This window comes from Mustelus asterias, unplaced genomic scaffold, assembly GCF_964213995.1.
Source record: "Mustelus asterias unplaced genomic scaffold, sMusAst1.hap1.1 HAP1_SCAFFOLD_626, whole genome shotgun sequence".
Taxonomy (NCBI): Eukaryota; Metazoa; Chordata; class Chondrichthyes; order Carcharhiniformes; family Triakidae; genus Mustelus; species Mustelus asterias.
The window spans coordinates 4,567-24,374 of NW_027590575.1; the positions used below are offsets into that span (position 1 = coordinate 4,567).

The 19,808-nt window shown below is 45.5% G+C and overlaps 1 protein-coding gene across 1 annotated transcript in view; it reads left to right on the forward strand.

Moving 5' to 3' along the window:
* Window positions 1–276: 276 nt before the first annotated feature.
* The window catches only part of ctso (cathepsin O), a gene marked incomplete at its 5' end in the record, with an annotated part of 140,285 nt that continues 120,753 nt past the window's right edge, over window positions 277–19,808 (forward strand). The window contains 2 exons of the mRNA XM_078205221.1: window positions 277–444; window positions 6,935–7,056. Coding sequence (XP_078061347.1) covers window positions 277–444; window positions 6,935–7,056 — 290 coding nt within the window. The remainder of the gene's footprint in view (window positions 445–6,934; window positions 7,057–19,808) is intronic.

The following is a 19,808-nucleotide window of genomic DNA, read 5'->3' on the forward strand; positions in this document are numbered from 1 at the left end:
ATAAAATAAAATTTTCTTTAGAGACTGCTGGACGTTGTGAATATGTTGATATGCCAATAATGATGTGAAAGTTCTAAACGTTTTCATATGCAAACCTTTTTTGTTCCTTTGACCTCCTCGGTGCCAGAAAAGGTGAATGGTCATTTACGATCAATTATATTTAATATATGTAATTATTTTTAAATGGTATTCTCACAAGTCTGAAAAGTGAAAATTCTTGGGAGTAAACTGGGTTATGCAATTGTCAGACTAACCTCTGTGCATTTTGTGTTTTAGTGTGGTGGATGTTGGGCGTTCAGTGTTGTGGAGAGTATTGAATCTTCATGTGCAATCAAAGGAGGGCATCTGGAGTTGCTGAGCACACAAGAGGTTATTGATTGTTCTTACAGGGATGCTGGCTGCAAAGGTGGCTCACCTATCAGTGCCCTGATGTGGCTAAATCAGGTTAGTAATGTTTTTTAAACTGCCAGCGTTTATTTGTCAATGATTTCATGGCCATACCTTTTATGGAATATAAAAATGATGAGCAAGAAAAGACCAGCTGTTTTTTATTAACCCCACTCCACACTCATGATCATTAGAGCATTTTGACTGAACATTTCCTAATCCCTCCCCCTGTCATCTGTAATCTGTATAATCACCTCGAAAAGAGAGAAGATCAATGAGGATTTTTAAAAAATCTCTTCTGTGATCTTCTTCAGTGATCATATTGACCATGCTTATGTTCAATGTTGATCTGTTTAACTTTTATAAACTGCAATCTGTGCCTAAGCCTAGAACCAGTCCATTTCTCTCTTGCAGGCATGTAGAAAGTCAGCACACACACCAGCAGTGCATTCCAGAGGATCACTACTGTCTGGGCAAAGAAGAACAATGTCTATTCCTATTCTTTAAATGCACAACACCTGGTCCATCTCAGTATGTCAAACTGCGATGATATATCAATATGTACACAACCAGCCTTTTCATCATTTGCCATGGGCAGATTCTCTGGTCTCGTCCATGGTGGGATCTGTTGCAAGAACGGAAAATTTGGCATTCCATCCAAAACTGCTTTTACTCTGCTATTGGCAGAATATATGACTGTACTAACATATCTAGAAAACCATGCATTTATTTGGACATGTCTATCCTTTTCAGCAGTTTCCTTGGCTTGTGTCACGTAACAGTAAATCATTTCTTACAGCTGAATAAATACCCAATTCCTTGGATCGAGAATTTATACGCAGAGTTGTCAGGAGGACTCTTATTCTCAAAACTGGATACAAGTCACGCTTATTTGCAATTACAGCTGGAGGATATTCACAATCAATACTCATAAGGGCCTCTACCAATACATGAGGCTATCCTTTGAGGTATTGTTAGCCTGTTTGATCATCCAGTGAACAATGGAGAACATGTTACAAGGTTTATCTCAGGTTGCTGTTTATCTGGATGACGTTCTCATTACAGGTAAAACAAAGAAGAAACACCCCGAGAACCTTGAGGAAATTCTTAATCATTTTTCAAGGGTTGGTGTGTGCCTAAGAATAGAGAATGCTTCTTCCAGGTACCTCAAGTAACCTATCTGGGCTACAGAATGGACAAGTGGGGTCCAAAACCTTTGGAAGTGATTACCGACACCCCGGCTCCCATGTCCATCCTGAAGTCATTTCTAGGACTGGTACTATGGGAAATTTATACCCAGCTGTGCCTCCATCTTGCCTGCCCTACACCAACTGCTAAAAAAGGATCAAGCTTGGGAATGGTCCACCCGTCAAGCCCTGGTCTTTAAGAAAATAAAGCAACAGCTGTCATCATCAAATGCCTTAGCACATTATGATCCTAGAAAAAGTGTTATTACTGAGATTTTGGGATCTTCCATTCTGAGTTGAAGGCACAGTGTGATTACCACTCTGGAGTGGGACAGCTGATCATGCGCGATCCCATGCTCATTACATATGCATGCACAAAGAGCTCACCGATTCTCATTGTTAGGGTGGGCTGGAAGTTGCCATTACCTCATGGGCTCGAAGTTCTCTGCACCCATATTCACAGGGCACCTCGACAGCCATTCACTCACTGCAGGCAAGGAGCATCAGTCTAGGTGTCTTATCAGGAATCTGTTGAGACCAGAATGTCACAATAAATGACAACACACAGCTTTGGCCACTCTGCTGCTGCTTCCTGAGCTCTCATATTAGGCGCAGGCATGGCCCAAAGCTTCACTTCAAGACCTTGTGCTCAAGCTAACTTGTGGATAGGCACTTCAGCACACAGCCAAGGTTTGGGATCACTTTCCTCAGGCAGCCTGCCATTGAGAACTTGCTAAGGAAGTGTAGTTGCTTGTTTGTCGATCATTGTAATCAAAATTCTGGAAGTCTATGCACCAAGGGTAAAATGCTGAGCAGCAATCAGTGGCACTCACACATATAAGTGATGCTTGAGTGGGCATCACAATTTGATTCCAGGCATGTCAATTGTGTGACAGATGAACGGTCTAAACTGCACTGGGTACTGATCACTGAACTTGCCCTTGTCAACATCATGCCTCCAGAAGGCCCCCCACCACCCACAGATTTGAGTGGAACTATTAGCCCAAGATCACTCCCCACCCACCGCATTGCCCCAGGCTTTGCTTCCCTCTGTGAGGCTCTTCCAAGAAGCCTGTGGCCCAGCAGCAGAAGGTATCTTCAAAAATGGTGCTTTTCACACTTGATAGTCTTCCCCCTCATTCCCCCAATGCCCAAGTCCCCACTGCCAACCCCCCACCCCCATAGTCCCAGTACACTTCATACCCCTGGTACCACTCACAGTCAACCTCATCTTCGTACCATCCCAAGTCAACACCCAGACCTTCCTGATTCTTCCCCACTGGTACCTCTGATGACACCCAAAAACCAGGAGGCTTCAGCCCCGGTATGCTGGAGGCTTTCCCCGGTCTGCTCCGACTTGGGTCCTGGTACAATGCAGTCAACCCCACAGTATCCTTCCAAGGTTACTGCAGATCCCTTCCAGTGTTAACCTGGTCACACCCTTAATGCGCGGAGCTGCTCCATGAATGCTGCATTCTCCTCATCTCCCCTGAGAGGTCTGCTCACCAGGTCAAGCCCTTTCAAGTCAGTGATGATTCGCGCCATTCTGATATCTTGCCGCTGTGGATGGATTATTTGACTGAGGGATATGATTCCTGCATATGGACCCAATCATAGAATCCCTATAGTGCAGAAGGAGGCCATTCGCTCCATCGAGCCTGCACCGCCAACAATCCCACCCAAGCCCTATCCCCATAACCCCACGTATTTACCCTGCTAATACCCATGACGCTAAAGGGCAATTTAGCGTAGTCAATCAACCTAACCCACAAATCTTTGGAATGTGGGAGGAAACCAGAGCTCCCAGAGGAAACCCATGCAGACGCAGGGAGAATGTGCAAACTCCACACAGATAGTCACTTGAGGCCAGAATTGAATGCTGCCGCTGTGAGGCAGCAGTGCTAACCACTGCGTCACCGTGCCGTCCAATAATAAAAACAAATGTATTAGATTGATGTTTCCAATGTTGAATGTCGGAAATCGTGGCCCACCACTAACAAAAAGAGGGGATGATTCAGGAAGCTTTCACATTGACATAAAATACCACTTTGGCTTCTTAGGATATCTTCTGCTCCTGCCCTATGCTAAAGGGGGTGGAAAACTTTGGCTAATGTGTTTGAAAATGGCTTGTAACATTTTTCTTCTGACAGGAATTAAGCTAACTGGTCTTTAATTTCCTTCTTTCTGTCTTCCTTTTTGAATAAAAGGGTTACTTCACTATTTCTCAATCGATCTTCCCTAAGTTTAGTGAATTTTGGAAAATTAAAACCAATGCCTCAACTATCTCACTAGCCATTTCATCTCAGACTCGAAGATGATGTCCATCAGGATTGGAGGATTTGTCAGCCTGCAGCTCCAACTGTTTGCTCAGTACCACCTCCCTGGTGATTGTAATTTTCCTGAGTTCCTCCTTCCCTTCCGTTTCCTGATTTACAGCTATTTCTGGGATGTTACTTATATTCTCTATCATGAAGACCGATGCCAAATACCTATTCAATTCATCTGTCATCTTTTGTTTTCTGTTTGTCTTTCGTTTTGTCATCTAATGTTTTCCATTATTATTATTATTATTATTATTATTCCCAGGTTGATAGGGTTGTTAAGAAGGCGTACAGTGTGTTAGCTTTTATTGGTAGAGGGATTGAGTTTCGGAGCCATGATGTCATGTTGCAGCTGTACAAAACTCTGGTGCGGCCGCACTTGGAGTATTGCGTACAGTTCTGGTCGCCGTATTATAGGAAGGATGTGGAAGCATTGAAAAGGGTGCAGAGGAGATTTACCAGGATGTTGCCTGGTATGGTGGGAAGGTCTTATGAGGAACGGCTGAGTGACTTGAGGCTGTTTTCGTTAGAGAGAAGAAGGTTAAGAGGTGACTTAATAGAGACATACAAGATGATCAGAGGATTAGATAGGGTGGACAGTGAGAGCCTTTTTCCTCGATGGTGATGGCTAGCACGAGGGGACATAGCTTTAAATTGAGGGGTGATAGATATAGGACAGATGTCAGAGGTAGGTTCTTTACTCAGAGAGTAGTAAGGGCGTGGAATGCCCTGCCTGCAACAGTAGTGGACTCGTCAACATAAAGGGCACTTAAAGGGTCATTGGATAAACACATGGATGATATTGGAATAATGTAGGTTAGATGGGCTTTCGATTGGTTTCACAGGTCAGCGCAACATTCAGGGCCGAAGGGCCTGTACTGCGCTGCAATGTTCTATGTTCTATTATTAATTCGCCAAACTCACTTTCTATAGGACCAACACTCGCTATTGTGTTCTAATGTTTCTCTCATGCTCTAATTTTCTCTCAGGATGGAAATTTCCGCTCCTGTTTGCATTGGGTTGGTTCCATTACAGGAGCAGAAAATATTGCAAGAAGTGCCTTTTACATTGATGTAAATGTATGATGCCATTGTCCCCTCTCCCTGCCAGTGACGAGGCATGTTTCTCATTTGAATACATTACCATATAATTATCGGGCTTCAATGCCGGAATCATCTCCTTTTGCCCCCATCAAAACATCCATTGACAATGGCATGATAGCTGAATGGTGTGAAGGCCGACTGGTCTCCGAACGCATGCAGCTGCCGAGCAGACATCCCAGGGGATATCAGGTGAGTGTAGCACTCAGTGGGGAGAGGGCCATGGCTGGGCACTGCCCGGGCACCTCCTGGCACCCCTTCCTGGCAATGCCCACTCGCTGCCTGGGTAGGTCCATGTTGTATCCTAGGGGTGGGTCCCAGGGTTCAGGCGTTTGGTTGCCGGGGGGGGTGGGGGGGGGGGCCTTTAAAAATAGTGTCCCAGTATTAGCATTTCGAAATTGTTGGTAGGGCAGGCGAATCAGAGACCAGCGATACATCATGGAACCCAGTCATAGAGGTTTACAGCATGGAAACAGGCCCTTCGGCCCATGAAGTATTTGGTCCTTGAAGTATTTTTTATAAGCCGCGAACCATATGGCGGAGAAAGCTGTCATTTCCGTCGGTGATCTCAATGCCACTTTTCATAGAATCAAAGAATCCCGACAGTGTGGAAGGAGGCCACTCAGCCCATCAAGTCTGCACCGACCACAATCCCACCCAAGCCCTATTTCCTTAACCCCACATATTTACCCTGCTAATCCCCTGACACTAGGGTCAATTTAGCATGGCCAATCAACCTAACCTGTACATCTTTGGACTGTGGGAGGAAACCAGAGCACCCAGAGGAAACCCATGCAGACATGGGGAGAACGTGCAGTCTCCACACTGACAGTGACCCGAGGCTAGAATTGAACCCGGGTCCTTGGAGCTGTGAGGCATCAGTGCTAACCACTGTGCCATCGTGCGGCCCGACATCGGATTTGCCAGTATGTGGGAAAATCTCATCCCTCATGTTTTCATCAATTTCACATTTTTTTAATATTCTGCCTAATCTTCTGATCTGTTATCAACCTTTCTGCAATTAAATGTCTTTTCTTTAACTTTTTAGTTAACCACAGGTGGTGGGTCCTCCCTTGGAATTTTTTTTTCTCGTTGGAATGTATCTATTCTGTGTATCCTGAAATGGCCCTTTAAATGTCTGCCACTGCATCTCCGTTGACCTGTCCCTAAATCTCATTTGCTGGTTTCTTTAGAAAGCTCTGTTTTCATGCCCTCATAATTGCTCTTATTTAAGTTGAAGTATGTTCTTGAAAATGGTCTTGTGCTGTTTTCTACCTCAAAAGCTCTCCAGCTAACAGTTCCAAAAGTGAGAGTCCCCTTTGGGAAGCTTACTGTTCAGGCAAGGCTGTTCATGCGTCACTGAACCCACTTCACAAGGGTGAGCAGCCCTATTGGTGAGATAGTGGCAAGAAAGTTAAATCTGGGAGCAATTTAATTGTTGTTCTGAATGGTTAACAGGCATGCATTGATAAATCAAATCATCTCAAAAATGCCAGAATTTTCACTTGCCATAGGATATACCTTGCTATAAATCACGCATGATGTCCTACACATACAATTTCACAACTGACAGCTTTCCCCCAAAAAAGCTTGGACATTGCCAGTGGAATTTTATGTAACTGGGGTCATAATAATAACTGAATGCATCTCTTTTCCAACCCTTCATCATCCAGACTCGAACATTGGCTCTATTCTCTCTCTACAGATGCTGTCAGACCTGCTGAGATTTTCCAGCATTTTCCGTTTTTGTTTCAGATTCCAGCATCCACAGTAATTTGCTTTTAAATAAGAAGAAGTGAATGTTTTCTGGTGCGAAAGAATATAACCTGTTAGCAATAGTGACCAAAACAAAATATAAATATCAAGAAACTGTATTTTTCAGTCTTGATACAGTTAATCATGTATATTTGCTAAATTGTACACAATTATTTCTTTACAGAGCAAGGCAAAGCTGGTGAAAGAATCGGTGTATCCTTTCAATGCAAAAACTGGAATATGCCATTATTTTTCAAGGTCTACACTTGGTGTCTCAATCACAGGTTATAAAGCGTACAGCTTCAGGTAATTCTGCTTCCTTCACTCATTCCTATTTGTAAAGTTGAAATACTGGAAAATTATTTTTCAGAGCTGGGTATCATTTTACTCACTATCAATCTGATCATGAGAAAGTGATTGCAATAAAGATGTTCTGATTGTTCTAAATTGTTACACAAGAGCTAGGAGCAGGAGTAGGCCATGCAGACTCACGAGTTTACTTTGCCATTCAATAAAAGAATTTTCTAGCTCAATTCCACTTTCCCATCCTGTTTCCATATTTCTTGATTCCCCTTATTATGACTAGAAATCTATTGATCTCTGTTTTGAATAAACTCAGTGATGGAACACCAACAATCCACTGTTTAAGAGAATTTCAGTTCTTCTCAGTGAAATAATTTCTCAGTCCCAAATGGTGGACTCTTAACCTGGGACATCAACTCCAGTTCTGGTCTCTTTATCCAGAAGAAACAGCCTCTTAGCATCATATTCTAATATATTCTATGGCCAGAATTCTGTGGCTATTCACATCCTGCCGCCGCTGTCAGCGAGAGCGGAGAATTTAGTGCTCAGGAAAATCTCCATTCAGTGCAGCAGGACCAACTGCGGGCAAGGAAAGACAGAATCTGGTCTTAGATGTTTCAGAGACTGAGCTGGATTTTCATCTTTGAAGCAAGTGGCATGAGGCGGGAAATTTCCCAGCTCAGGGAAAATGCACGCAACAGCTGGACATTTTGTTCCGGTGGCTGTGAGGGGTTGGTGATAATCGGAGTCAGGCCACTGCCCTTTGCAATAGTTAAGAGACAGCCACACGGGCTGGGGTGCCGGGACAGGCTGTTTAAAAGACCTGCCTCAGTGTCCTGGGACTTCATCCCAATTATAATAATGACAGTAAAACAAGGAACAAACCTGTACACCCCTCAAAGCCCTCATATCTACACCTCTCATGCGCTATACATGCCAACGTGTGCCACCTCATGACTGCCCTCAGCCTTCATTTCTCGTCATACCCTCCAAGCCACCCATGGCCACCCACCCATGGCCCCATATAACTTCCGTGGCATGCTATGGCACTTCCATGCTCATTCACTCATTGAACACATGGTACAGAACCAATGCGCCCTATAGTAACAGCAGGATGTGAGAAAAACTTTAAGAAAGCAGTCATTCATTCATAACTTTCTTTCTTAAAATGGTTTTCTCTGCAGCCCTGTAAAAGTGTCAATCACTCAAACCCTTTAAAGCATTAAGAGCAGAAACTGCAAGAACTTGAAACCTATTAAATATTATTGAAATATTATTATATTATATTATTAAACTAGAAAGAGTGCAGAAAAAGAATTACTAGGATGCAACAGAGACTTGATGGTTTGAGTTATAAGGCGAGACTGGATAGATTGGGACTTTTTACTCTGGAGCATAAGAGGCTTAGGGGTTATCTTCTAGAGGTCTGTAAAATAATGAGGGGCATAGATCAGCTCGATAGTCAATATATTTTCCCAAATGTAGGGGAGTCTAAAACTAGAGGGCATAGGTTTAAGGTGAGAGAGGAGAGATACAAAAGAGTCCGGAGGGGCAATTTTTTCACACAGAGGGTGGTGAGTGTCTGGAACAAGCTGCTAGAGGTAGTAGTAGAGGCAGGTACAATTTTGTCTTTTAAAAAGCGTTTAGACAGTTACATGGGTAAGATGGGTATAGAAGGGATATGGGCCAAATGCAGGCAATTGGGACTAGCTTAGGGGTTAAAAAAAGGGATGGCATGGACAAGTTGGGCCGAAGGGCCTGTAAACCTCTATGACTCTTTATTTTGTATAAATAAACATTGTGAAATAGATCACAGAGCAAGAGCTGTTAATTAAGCAATGCTATCCCTGGGGCACAATCATTTCAATAGAGTAATGGATGTCTGGGCTCTCAGCCAAAAATGCATTATGAGGCTTGGCTTATGAACCATGAGTCCACTAAAAGCTAGGATAACACCATGAAAATTTTGGACATGCCCATTCTCAGTATGGGGTCTGCCAGATCAGGCATGCAGGTTGTGGACTTACCACTCTGAACCAGTAACTCACACTGGTAAAAATTAGGGGCTCTGAGAATGTGATCAGGAATCCCAGAATTGGGACCTGTCCACCAGATTTACACCTCTATGGAGTCCCATGATTATGTGAAAATCTAGCCCATTACCTTTATGACAATTTTGTCTGGATCCAGCAGCACTATATTGTTTACGCAGCAGCATAATTGATCTTAATGGTTGTAATGTTTGTTTTAATCTGAACTAATGCAGAATTCTGTTGTTTTGTGTTTTCCCCTGGGATATTTCAGAGTGGGGCCTGATTAGGTTGGCTGACAGTTAAATTCATATGACTGAGTACAGCGAGGCTTTCACAGAAAATGCAAGGCTGTCTGCTTTTTGGGAGAAGAAGAGATGCCTCTTTTTTGCTCTCTCTGAGAGCTGGAGACTGGATCTGCCAAGAAATAAGCCTTTTCCTCTGAGATTCTACTGTCAGGGGGTGGAACTTTCTCTGGAAGCTGCATGAGAATTAGAAGACAGGTGTCTGTCTGGATCACTCTCCAGAAGTGGCAAAAGGCTGGAACGCTAGAACCTATGTAAGCACCTTTGGTTTAAGTGCTAGCTGGTTCTAAAGAAGGGATTCATGTCATTGGGGATACTGCTAAATTGGACTGGCTTGAATGTTATTGAATAGCTTTTGAAAATTGACATGTAAATACTCTAAATGCTAAAGGATAATTAGCTTTCGCTATATATCTGCTAGAGGTTATGTCATTGGCCCCTAATTTACTGGCATTCCAGCATCGGATTTAGGGGGTAACTAATGATGCACTGGGGAATCCCTCTTGTAAGCTCCCACGTAAGGGTTTACCTGGCAATTGTGCAGAAGAGCCAACTTCCTCTGGACACTCTTGCTGAGCTAGGAACCATCTGACAAAGTGATTTAAATCGCTAACTTTGGATGGTTCTTCCAGTTTTACCCTGATGGTTACTCTGAAAGAGTTAGAAAAAATAAACTTCAGCCTAACTATTTGAAACACACAGACTGAACCCATCAAGGGACACTCCCTGCCCCCAATACTGCGATCACCATCCCCCGACTAATCAGCCACCCAGGATAGTCCCAAAATCCTTCCCCGTAGGATTCCCCCCAGCCACACAGGACGCCCCTGCAACCCCTCCTCCCTGCCCCTTCAATCCACAAGGCTGGCTCCAAGTTCAATTCTGGCAGATGCAACCCACAGCCCCTCATCTCCTGGACCCTAGCCAACTTGACCCAAAATCCCCCGCCATCCAGCTCTCCCACACTAGACACATTGCCCGCCCGCCTGCCATCCCGACTCGACACCCCCACCCTTGACCCAAATTACCCACTCTGACCAGTCAAATCCCTTCTTCTTACCTGGCTTGTCAAGATCTTTGATTTGATTTATTATTGTCACATATATTAGTATACAGTGAAAAGTATTGTTTCTTGCGCGATACAGACAAAGCATACTGTTTATAGAGAAGGAGAGAGTGCAGAATGTAGTGTTACAGTCATAGCTAGGGTGTAGAGAAAGATCAACTTAATATAAGGTAGGCCCATTCAAAAGTCTGATGGCAGCAGGGAAGAAGCTGTTCTTGAGTAGGTTGGTACGTGTCCTCAGACTTGTGTATCTTTTTCTCGACAGAAGAAGGCGGAAGAGTGTGTATGTCCGGGGTGCATGGCGTCCTTGATTATGCTGGCTGCTTTTCCAAGGCAGCGGGAAGTGTGGACAGTATTAATGGATGGGAAGTTAGTTTGTGTGGGCCCTTTAAACCAATCTGCTTTACGGCAGCCAGTGCTATAAAAGAAAGGGGGTCTGGCCTCTGAGTTTGCCAGTGCTAGACTGCGCTGGGACCTGCAGATCCCAAGCAACTCTAGCCAGTGGAGATTTCAATTAAGTTTTCAGAGCAGCTAAGCTCACTTTGAACTCTTGTAATTCCAGCAGGCCATCACTTTATACTGCAGGCTGGAAATTATGGTTCATATTCATTAACAGCCTGACATTCCTGGAAGTATGATGTATAATTTCTGTGCAGCACTCTTGAACACACTGCATTCATATTAGATGCCACTGTCTTTTTATTGTCAGTTTTATTTGATACAAAGAATAAAACACTGTATTAGGTATCGGTCCTCTCTGCCCATATTGTTAAATATATAACTGTGCAATGTGACTGTAACAGCGATCGGAACTGCTTATTGTGTGTGCCATACCCAGCATGTCTCCAATTTTTTCCAAGGCTTAATGAAAAGCACTTAGAGACAAGGCGTGATGTGAATTCTTTAGCTGTTTTAGTTCGATAGCTTGGGACTATTTTACCAAATCTCTCTTCTCCTCTTCCAAAAATGGGAAGAAGTAATCTACCATGTGCCCTGTTGCTTTCCTGAGCTTTAAATAGCAGATCTTGGCAGCAAAGCTGAAGCTCACTGTGTCTTGTTTATAGAAAGTCTGACAACTTCCAGATTTTTCAACATGGGAACAGGAGAGGCACTCCAAAGATGTGCAGGTCAGGTTGATTGGCCATGCTAAATTCCCCTTAGTGTCAGGGGGATTAGCTGGGTAAATACGTGGGGATACGGGCATAGGGTGGGATTGTTGGCAGGGCAGACTCGATGGACCAAATGGCCTCCCTTTGTACTGTAGGAATTCTATGATTGTAGACTTAATGGCACTGTTTTAAAGTGTCTAAAGGAGATAGCTGGACCTATGAGTTCATGTATATCGACCATTGCATGTGGCATAATGTGTTCGGAGCATATGTGATCTTGAGCTTCATAAATAAATATGTAAAGTAAAATAGCAGGGAAGGTATGCTGAACCTTTATAAAGCTTTGGCTTGGCCATGACTAGAGTATTATGGCTGGGAATTAGCAGTGCAGTTAGAATGTTATTGGATGAGCTATACAGAAGTCCAGACCTATGCTCCGGTGTTATGGGTTCATACATACAACAATCCCACCAGGTACTGTCCTATCCCCATAACTCCACACATCTACCCTCCTGATCCCCTGACATTAAGGGGCAATTTATCATGGGCAATCAACCTAACCTGCACATCTTTGGACTGTGGAAGGAAACCGGAGCACCCAGAGGAAACCCACGCAGACTCGGAGAGAATGTGCAAACTCCACACAGACAGTGACCTGAGGCCAAAATTGAGCCCGGGTCCTTGGCGCTGTGAGGCAGCAGTGCTAACCACCATGCCACCCCAAGGTGACAACTAGTGGAATTTAAATTCAGTTAATCAATAAATCTGGAAGTTCATCTCAGTAATCATAAAACTATTGGAATATCGTAAATAATCATCTGGTTCACTGATGCCCTTTCAGTAAAGAAATCTTCCATCCTTACCTGGTCTGGTCAACATGCACACAGTCACCATCAAGCCGGTGATCCACCCTGATTCAATGAGGAGTGCAGGAAAACATACAGGGCGGCACAGTATCAAAGTGGTTAGCACTGCTGCCTCACAGTGCCAGGGACCCTGGTTCAATTTCAGGTGACTGTCTGTGTGGAGTTTACACTGTGTCTGCGCGGGTTTCCTTTGGGTGCTCCGGTTTCCTCCCAAAGTCCAAAGATGTGCAGGTTAGGTGGATTGGCCATGTTAAATTGCCTCTTACTGTCGGGGGGATTAACAGGGTAAATATGAGTTATGGGGATAGAGTCTGGGTGGATTGTTGTTGGTGCAGGCTCGGTGGGGTGAATGGCCTCCTCCTACACTGTAGGGATTCTATGATGATACCAGCACCAGACATACCTTCACCAGGTAAAGCTACAACACAAGATTTCTTGAATGCCAAGAAGCAAAATCAGCATATGGTAGGCAGAGCAAAAGGATCCCAAAACCAACAGCTTAGTTCGAACCTGTGCAGTCCCACCACATCCAACCATGAATGGTGGTGAACAATTAAACCTCTAACAGGAAGAACAAATACCCCCATCATCGGTGATGAATGAGCCAAGTACATTGGTGCATTGTTCAAGCATTTGCAACCATCTTCAACCAGATGTGCTGAGTGACTTCCTCCTGAGGTCCACAGAATCACAGCTGCCAGTCTTCAGCTGATTGAATTCACTCCACATAATTTCAAGAAATGGCTGAAGAAGTGGATACTGTAAAGGCGATGGGCCCTGACAAAATGCCAGCAATACTACTGAAGACTTGTGCTCAAGAACTAGCGGTGACCCTAGCTAAGCTGCTCCAGTACAGCTACAAAACTAGCATCTACCTGGAAATGTGGAATATTGTCCAAGTATGCCCTGTTGACAGAATAAGAGTTTTAACAACACCAGGTTAAAGTCCAACAGGTTTATTTGGTAGCAAATACCATTAGCTTTCGGAGCGCTGCTCCTTCATCAGATGGAGTGGATTGACAGAAGTCAGGACAAATCCAATTACTGCCTCATCAGTCTACCTACTCTTGTCAGTAAAAGGATGGTAGGTGTCACCAATGTGCTATTAAGTGACACTTACTCAGCAATAACCTGCTCACTGCTGCTCAATTTGGGTTTGACTAGAACCGCTCAGCTCCTCATTAAAGCCTCAGTCCAGAGTGACACCCTTGACATCAAGGCAGTATTTGACTAAATATGGCCACAAGGAACACTAGAAAAACTGAAGTCAGTGTGAATTGTGGGGATAGGTATGAATTGAGCCGCTGGTTTGATTCATACCTAGCACAAAGAATGCTGTGGTTGTTGGAAGTCAATCAGCTCAGCCCCAGAATGTTGCTGCAGGACTTCCTCAGGGCAATGCCTTAGGCTTAACATCTTCAGCTCCTTCATCAATGACCTTCCTTCCAGTGTAAAGTCAAAGTGGGAATGTTCATTGATAATTGCACAATGTTCAATACCACATGACTCCTCAGATGTTGACGCAGTCCATGTCCATATGCAGCAAGAGCTGCTCTGTATTCAGGCTTGGATTGATAAGTGGCAAATAATATTAATGCCACATAAGTGACAGGCAGTGACCATCTCCAACAAGAGAGAATTGAACCATCTCCTCTTGACGTTCAGTGGAATTGCTATCGCTGAATCCCCCATAAGAACATAAGAAATAGGAGCAGGAGTAGGCCATCTAGCCCCTCGAGCCTGCCCCGCCATTCAATAAGATCATGGCTGATCATAGAATCATAGAAATCATAGAAACCCTACAGTGCAGAAGGAGGCCATTCGGCCCATCGAGTCTGCACCGACCACAATCCCACCCAGGCCCTACCCCATATATTACCCTACTCCCCACATATTTACCCACTAATCCCTCTAACCTACGCATCTCAGGGGCAATTTTAACCTGGTCAATCAACCTAACCCGCACATCTTTGGACTGACGTGGATCAGTACCACTTACCCGCCTGATCCCCATAACCCTTAATTCCCTTACCGATCAGGAATCCATCCATCCGCGCTTTAAACATATTCAGCGAGGTAGCCTCCACCACCTCAGTGGGCAGAGAATTCCAGAGATTCACCACCCTCTGGGAGAAGAAGTTCCTCCTCAACTCTGTCTTAAACCGACCCCCCTTTAGTGTCTGTGAGGCTGTGTCCTCTAGTTTTAACTTCCTTACTAAGTGGAAAGAATCTCTCCGCCTCCACCCTATCCAGCCCCCGCATTATCTTATAAGTCTCCATAAGATCCCCCCTCATCCTTCTAAATTCCAATGAGTACAAACCCAATCTCCTCAACCTCTCCTCATAATCCAAACCCCTCATCTCCGGTATCAACCTGGTGAACCTTCTCTGCACTCCCTCCAATGCCAATATATCCTTCCTCATATAAGGGGACCAATACTGCACACAGTATTCCAGCTGCGGCCTCACCAATGCCCTGTACAGGTGCATCAAGACATCCCTGCTTTTATATTCTATCCCCCTCGTGATATAGGCCAACATCCCATTTGCCTTCTTGATCACCTGTTGTACCTGCAGACTGGGCTTTTGCGTCTCATGCACAAGGACCCCCAGGTCCCTTTGCACGGTAGCATGTTTTAATTTGTTTCCATTGAGATAGTAATCCCATTTGTTATTATTTCCTCCAAAGTGTATAACCTCGCATTTATCAACGTTATACTCCATTTGCCATATCCTCGCCCACTCACTCAGCCTGTCCAAATCTCTCTGCAGATCTTCTCCGTCCTCCACACGATTCACTTTTCCACTTATCTTTGTGTCCCATCATTGACATCCTGGAGTTTAGCCTTGACCAGAAACTGAACTGGTCCAGCCATATAAATACTGTAGCTACAAAAGTAGGTCAGACCCTGGGAATTCTGTAAAGAGCAAGTCACACAAGACTGTGTTGGACACTCTGAACTTGCGAGGATCTGTGCAGCTCCCACAGCATTCAAATCTTGATATCATCTAGGTCAAAGCAGCCCACTTGATTGGCATCCCATCCACCTCTTAAACATTGACTCTGCTTCGCCAGCAGTGCACAATGGCAGCAGTGTGTACCACATACAAGACGCACTGCAGTAACTCACCGAGGCTCCTTCAACAATGTCAGTCTTCACAATGGAAAAGGATGACACAAGTGATTGACATAAGGATAGAGGCCTGCAAAACATTAGAGGAAATCACGAGAGAGGAGCTGGTAATAGGTTTGGCAGCCTTTAAAATGGATAAATCAACAGACCCAGGCTAATGAGGGAGGTAAGGGAGGAGATATCGGGGCACTGGCGGTAATTTTCAAGTCTTCTCTGGACACGGGTGAAGCTACGACATCTTCTCCGGAACCTTCAACATGTCATCGATGAAGATGATCATCTCGCCAAGGCCATCCCCACACCCCCACTCTTGCCTTCAAACAACCGCACAACCTCAAACAGACCATTGTCCGCAGCAAACAACCCAGCCTTCAGGAGAACAGTGACCATGACACTGATCTTGGGTTCATGTCACACTATCTGTAACCCCCACGACTTGCCTGGGCTTGCAAAATCTCACTAACTGTCCTGGCTGGAGACAATACACACCTCTTTAACTTGTGCTTGGCCCTCTCTCCACTCCCATTGCCTGTACCTTTAAGACTTGATTACCTGTAAAGAATCGCATTCTAACCATTATCTTGTAAATTGAGTTTGTGTCGAGATATGCCCTGTTTGTGAACACAAGTCCTCACTCACCTGATGAAGGAGTGACACTCTGAAAGCTACTGCTGCCAAATAAACCTGTTGGACTTTAACCTGGTGTTGTGAGACTTCTTACGGGTGAGGTGCCAGAGGACTGGAGGACCACCAATATGGTTCCATTATTAAAATGGGAAGTAGGGATGGACCAGGGAATTATTGGCCAGTCAGTCTGACTTCGGTGGTGGAGAAGCGACTCTTAGGGACACTCTTAGGGACAGAATATATCTGAACTTGGATAGACATGGATTAATCAGGGATAGTCAGCATGGCTGTGTTAAGGGAAGGTCATGTTTGACAAATTTAATCAATTTTTTTTGAGGAGGTAACCAGGAGTGTCGATAAGGTTAATGCATTTGATGTTGCCTATATGGACTTTAGCAAGACTTCTGATAAGGTTGCTCATAACAGACTGGTCAAGAAAGTAAGGGCCCATGGGATCCATGGCAAAGTGACACATTGAGGGCGATTTTACCATTTTGATTCCAAGTGCTGAATCTGGGCACAATTCAGCTCCAACTTAGAACCCTGCTCTCAGGCGCTCCCATACACACTTAGCCTGCAAAAAAAAATCACAGGTCTGAATTGCAGTGTGGGTGGGCTTATCACGCCTGAAATGCTGCTGCTCCGATCAGAGCCTTCAACTGCACATGCGCAATAAAAAAAAATTGGAAAACAGTCCCCTGCCACATTGCTCCCGGGCCGCAAAAAGCGGATAAAGCGGCCTGGGAGCGATGGCCCCCACAGATATCGCCCCACCCTCACAACATAACTGTCCCCCTTATCTACCCATCCACCCCCCCCTGCTACCCAGACCGATCGCGACCCCCTGCCCCCTTTCCCACCCACCAATCACCCGTAGAGTGGCAGTGGACACCCCCTACTTCCCCCCCCCCCCCCCCCCGCCAGAGATCCAACTGGCCCCCTTCCCTCCTCCTCCCCTGCCCTTCACCAGAGATACATCTGGCCCACCTCCCTCCTCCTACCACCCCCCCCCACCCCGACACCACCCCCCCCTCCCCCCACCAGAGATACATCTGGCCCGCCTCCCTCCTCCTCCTCCCCCGCTCCCCTCCCTCCAGAGATCCATCTGGCCTCCACCTCTCCTTCCCCTACCAGAGAGCAAACTGGCCCCCCTCTCCCCCCACTCCCCCCCACCAGAGAATGATCTGGCCTCCCCCCGCTCCCCCCTCCCCGCACACAACCAGAGAATGATCTGGCCTCCCTCCTCCTCCCTTCCCCCCAGCAGAGAATGATCTGGCCCGCCTCTCTCCACCCCTCACCACCACCGATCTGAGTTAGAGAGCCGCTGGAAGCTCTGAACTTACCTCTTCAGAAGCTGGAGTGCCCGAAACAGGGAGTTCATGTTGGAACTGTAATAAAACACTGAAGATGTGATTACACTGGAGAGTGTGCAGAGGAGATTTACCAGATGTTGCCTGACTGGAAAGGTCTGAGTTATAAGGAAAGGTTGAATAGCCTGGGCTGTTTTCCTTGGAGGAGGGAAGGCTGAGAGGGGGCCTGATAGAGGTGTATAAGTTTGAGGGCCATAGATAGGGTGGATAGGATAGCATTTTTACCATTAGTAGAGGGGTCAATAACCAGGGGGCATAGTTAAAGTAAGAGGTAGAAGGCCAAGAGTGAGTTGGAGAGAAACATTTCACTCAGAGGGTGGTTGAGTCAGAAGTTCACGTAACATTTAAGAGGAATTTAGATATTCACTGCCATAACCTGCAAGAGGCTATGGGCGAAGTGCGAGAAAATGGGATTAGTGTAGTCAGATTTTTGTTGACCGGCGTGGACACGATGGGTCAAATGGCCGCCTGTCTGTAAACATCGATGCATCTATGGGCAACTTCCAAAACTATAAACCTACAACTTCTGCCACCGAAAGAGCAAGGGCAACAGATGGATTCTCCTGTTGCTTTGATGAATAAGCATTCAGCAAAAAAAACGACCAAGTTGCAGCCTAGGTTGATGTTGTCTCATGTGATCATAGAAATCATAGAATCCCAAGTGCAGAAGTTCACTCTTCTGCCCATCGAGTCTGCACCAACTCTCCAAAAGTGCATCTTATCTACCCTATCCCCATAATCCCACATATTTACCCCACTAATCCACCTAACCTACATATTTTGGGAGATTAAGGGGCAATTTAACATGGCCAGTCCACTTTGCCTGCACATCTTTGGACTGTGGGAAGAAATCAGAGCACCCAGAGGAAACCCACGCAAACACAGGGAGAATATGCAAACGCCACACAGTGACCCAAGATTGGAATTGAACCCAGATCCCTGGCGCTGTGAGGTAGCAGTGCTAACCACTGTGCTGTCATGATACACCAAGGCCCAGAAAATAGCAGAAATGGCCAGAAATACTAAGTCCTGAAATCAGACATTTCCTAGTTTTACGGGGGTGTGACTGGCTTTAGGCTGATGTTATCACATGCACAGGTTTTCGGAGGAAGCAGGTCATTTAAGTCAACAGCTACCTTGGCTGAAATGGGATTTTGGTACGTCAGAAATATGAAACCCAAAGATAAAGATTAGATTAGGTAAGAACAGGTCTAAACGTGCTTGAATAGCCATGGACCCTTTACATATGGTCCTAGAACACCATTGGGAGAGATTCATAGAATCCCTACAATACAGGAGGAGGCTATTTGGCTCATCGAGTCTGTACCGACCACAATCCTACCGAGGCCCTATTCCCGTAACCCTCATTTACCCTGCTAAAATCAATTTAGCGTGGCCAATCAATCTAACCCACATATCTTTGGACTGTGGAGGAAGCCGGAGCACCCGGAGGAACCCATGCAGACACGGGGAGAAAGTGCAAACTCCACACAGACAGTGACCCGAGGCTGGAATTGAGCCTGGGTCCTTGGCACTGAGAGGCAGCAGTGCTAACCACTGTGCCACCATGCCACCGCATAGTAAGGCACTTTTTGGGATATTGTTTAAAGTAAATATGATTGGGCATAAAGAAATGCATGAACTCATTCATAGAATCCCTACAGTGCAGCCCATCAAGCCTACACCAAGCCCCTATCACCTGTAGCCCCACATATTTATCCTGCTAGTCCCCCTGACACGAAGTAGCAATTTAGCATAGCCAATCCACTTAACCCACACATTTTTGGACTGTGGGAGAAAACCCATGCTGACACGGGGAAAATGTGCAAACTTCACACAGACAGTGACCCAAGTCGGAAATCGAACGTAGGTCCCTGGCACTGTGAGGCAGCAGTGCTAACCACTGTGCCTCCATGCCGCCCTAAATCTTTTGAAATTAATTTATGGGATGTGGGTATTGTTGGCTATACCAGCTTTTATTGCTCATTCCTAATTGCCCTTTGAGAAGGTGGTGGTGAGCTGCCTCTTGAACCACTGCAGTCCAAGTGGTGTAGATACATCCACAGTGTTTGGTGGAGGCGGGGGGGGGGGGGGGGGGGGGGGGTGGGGTGGGGGGGGGGGGCTGGCGGGGAGGCGAGGCTTCCAGGATTTTTACCCAGCGACAGTGAAGGAATGCATAACTTAACTATTCTCCATGGCAACACCTCCACTTACCAACCAATCTGGGAGGAATTTGTAAAATGCGTAC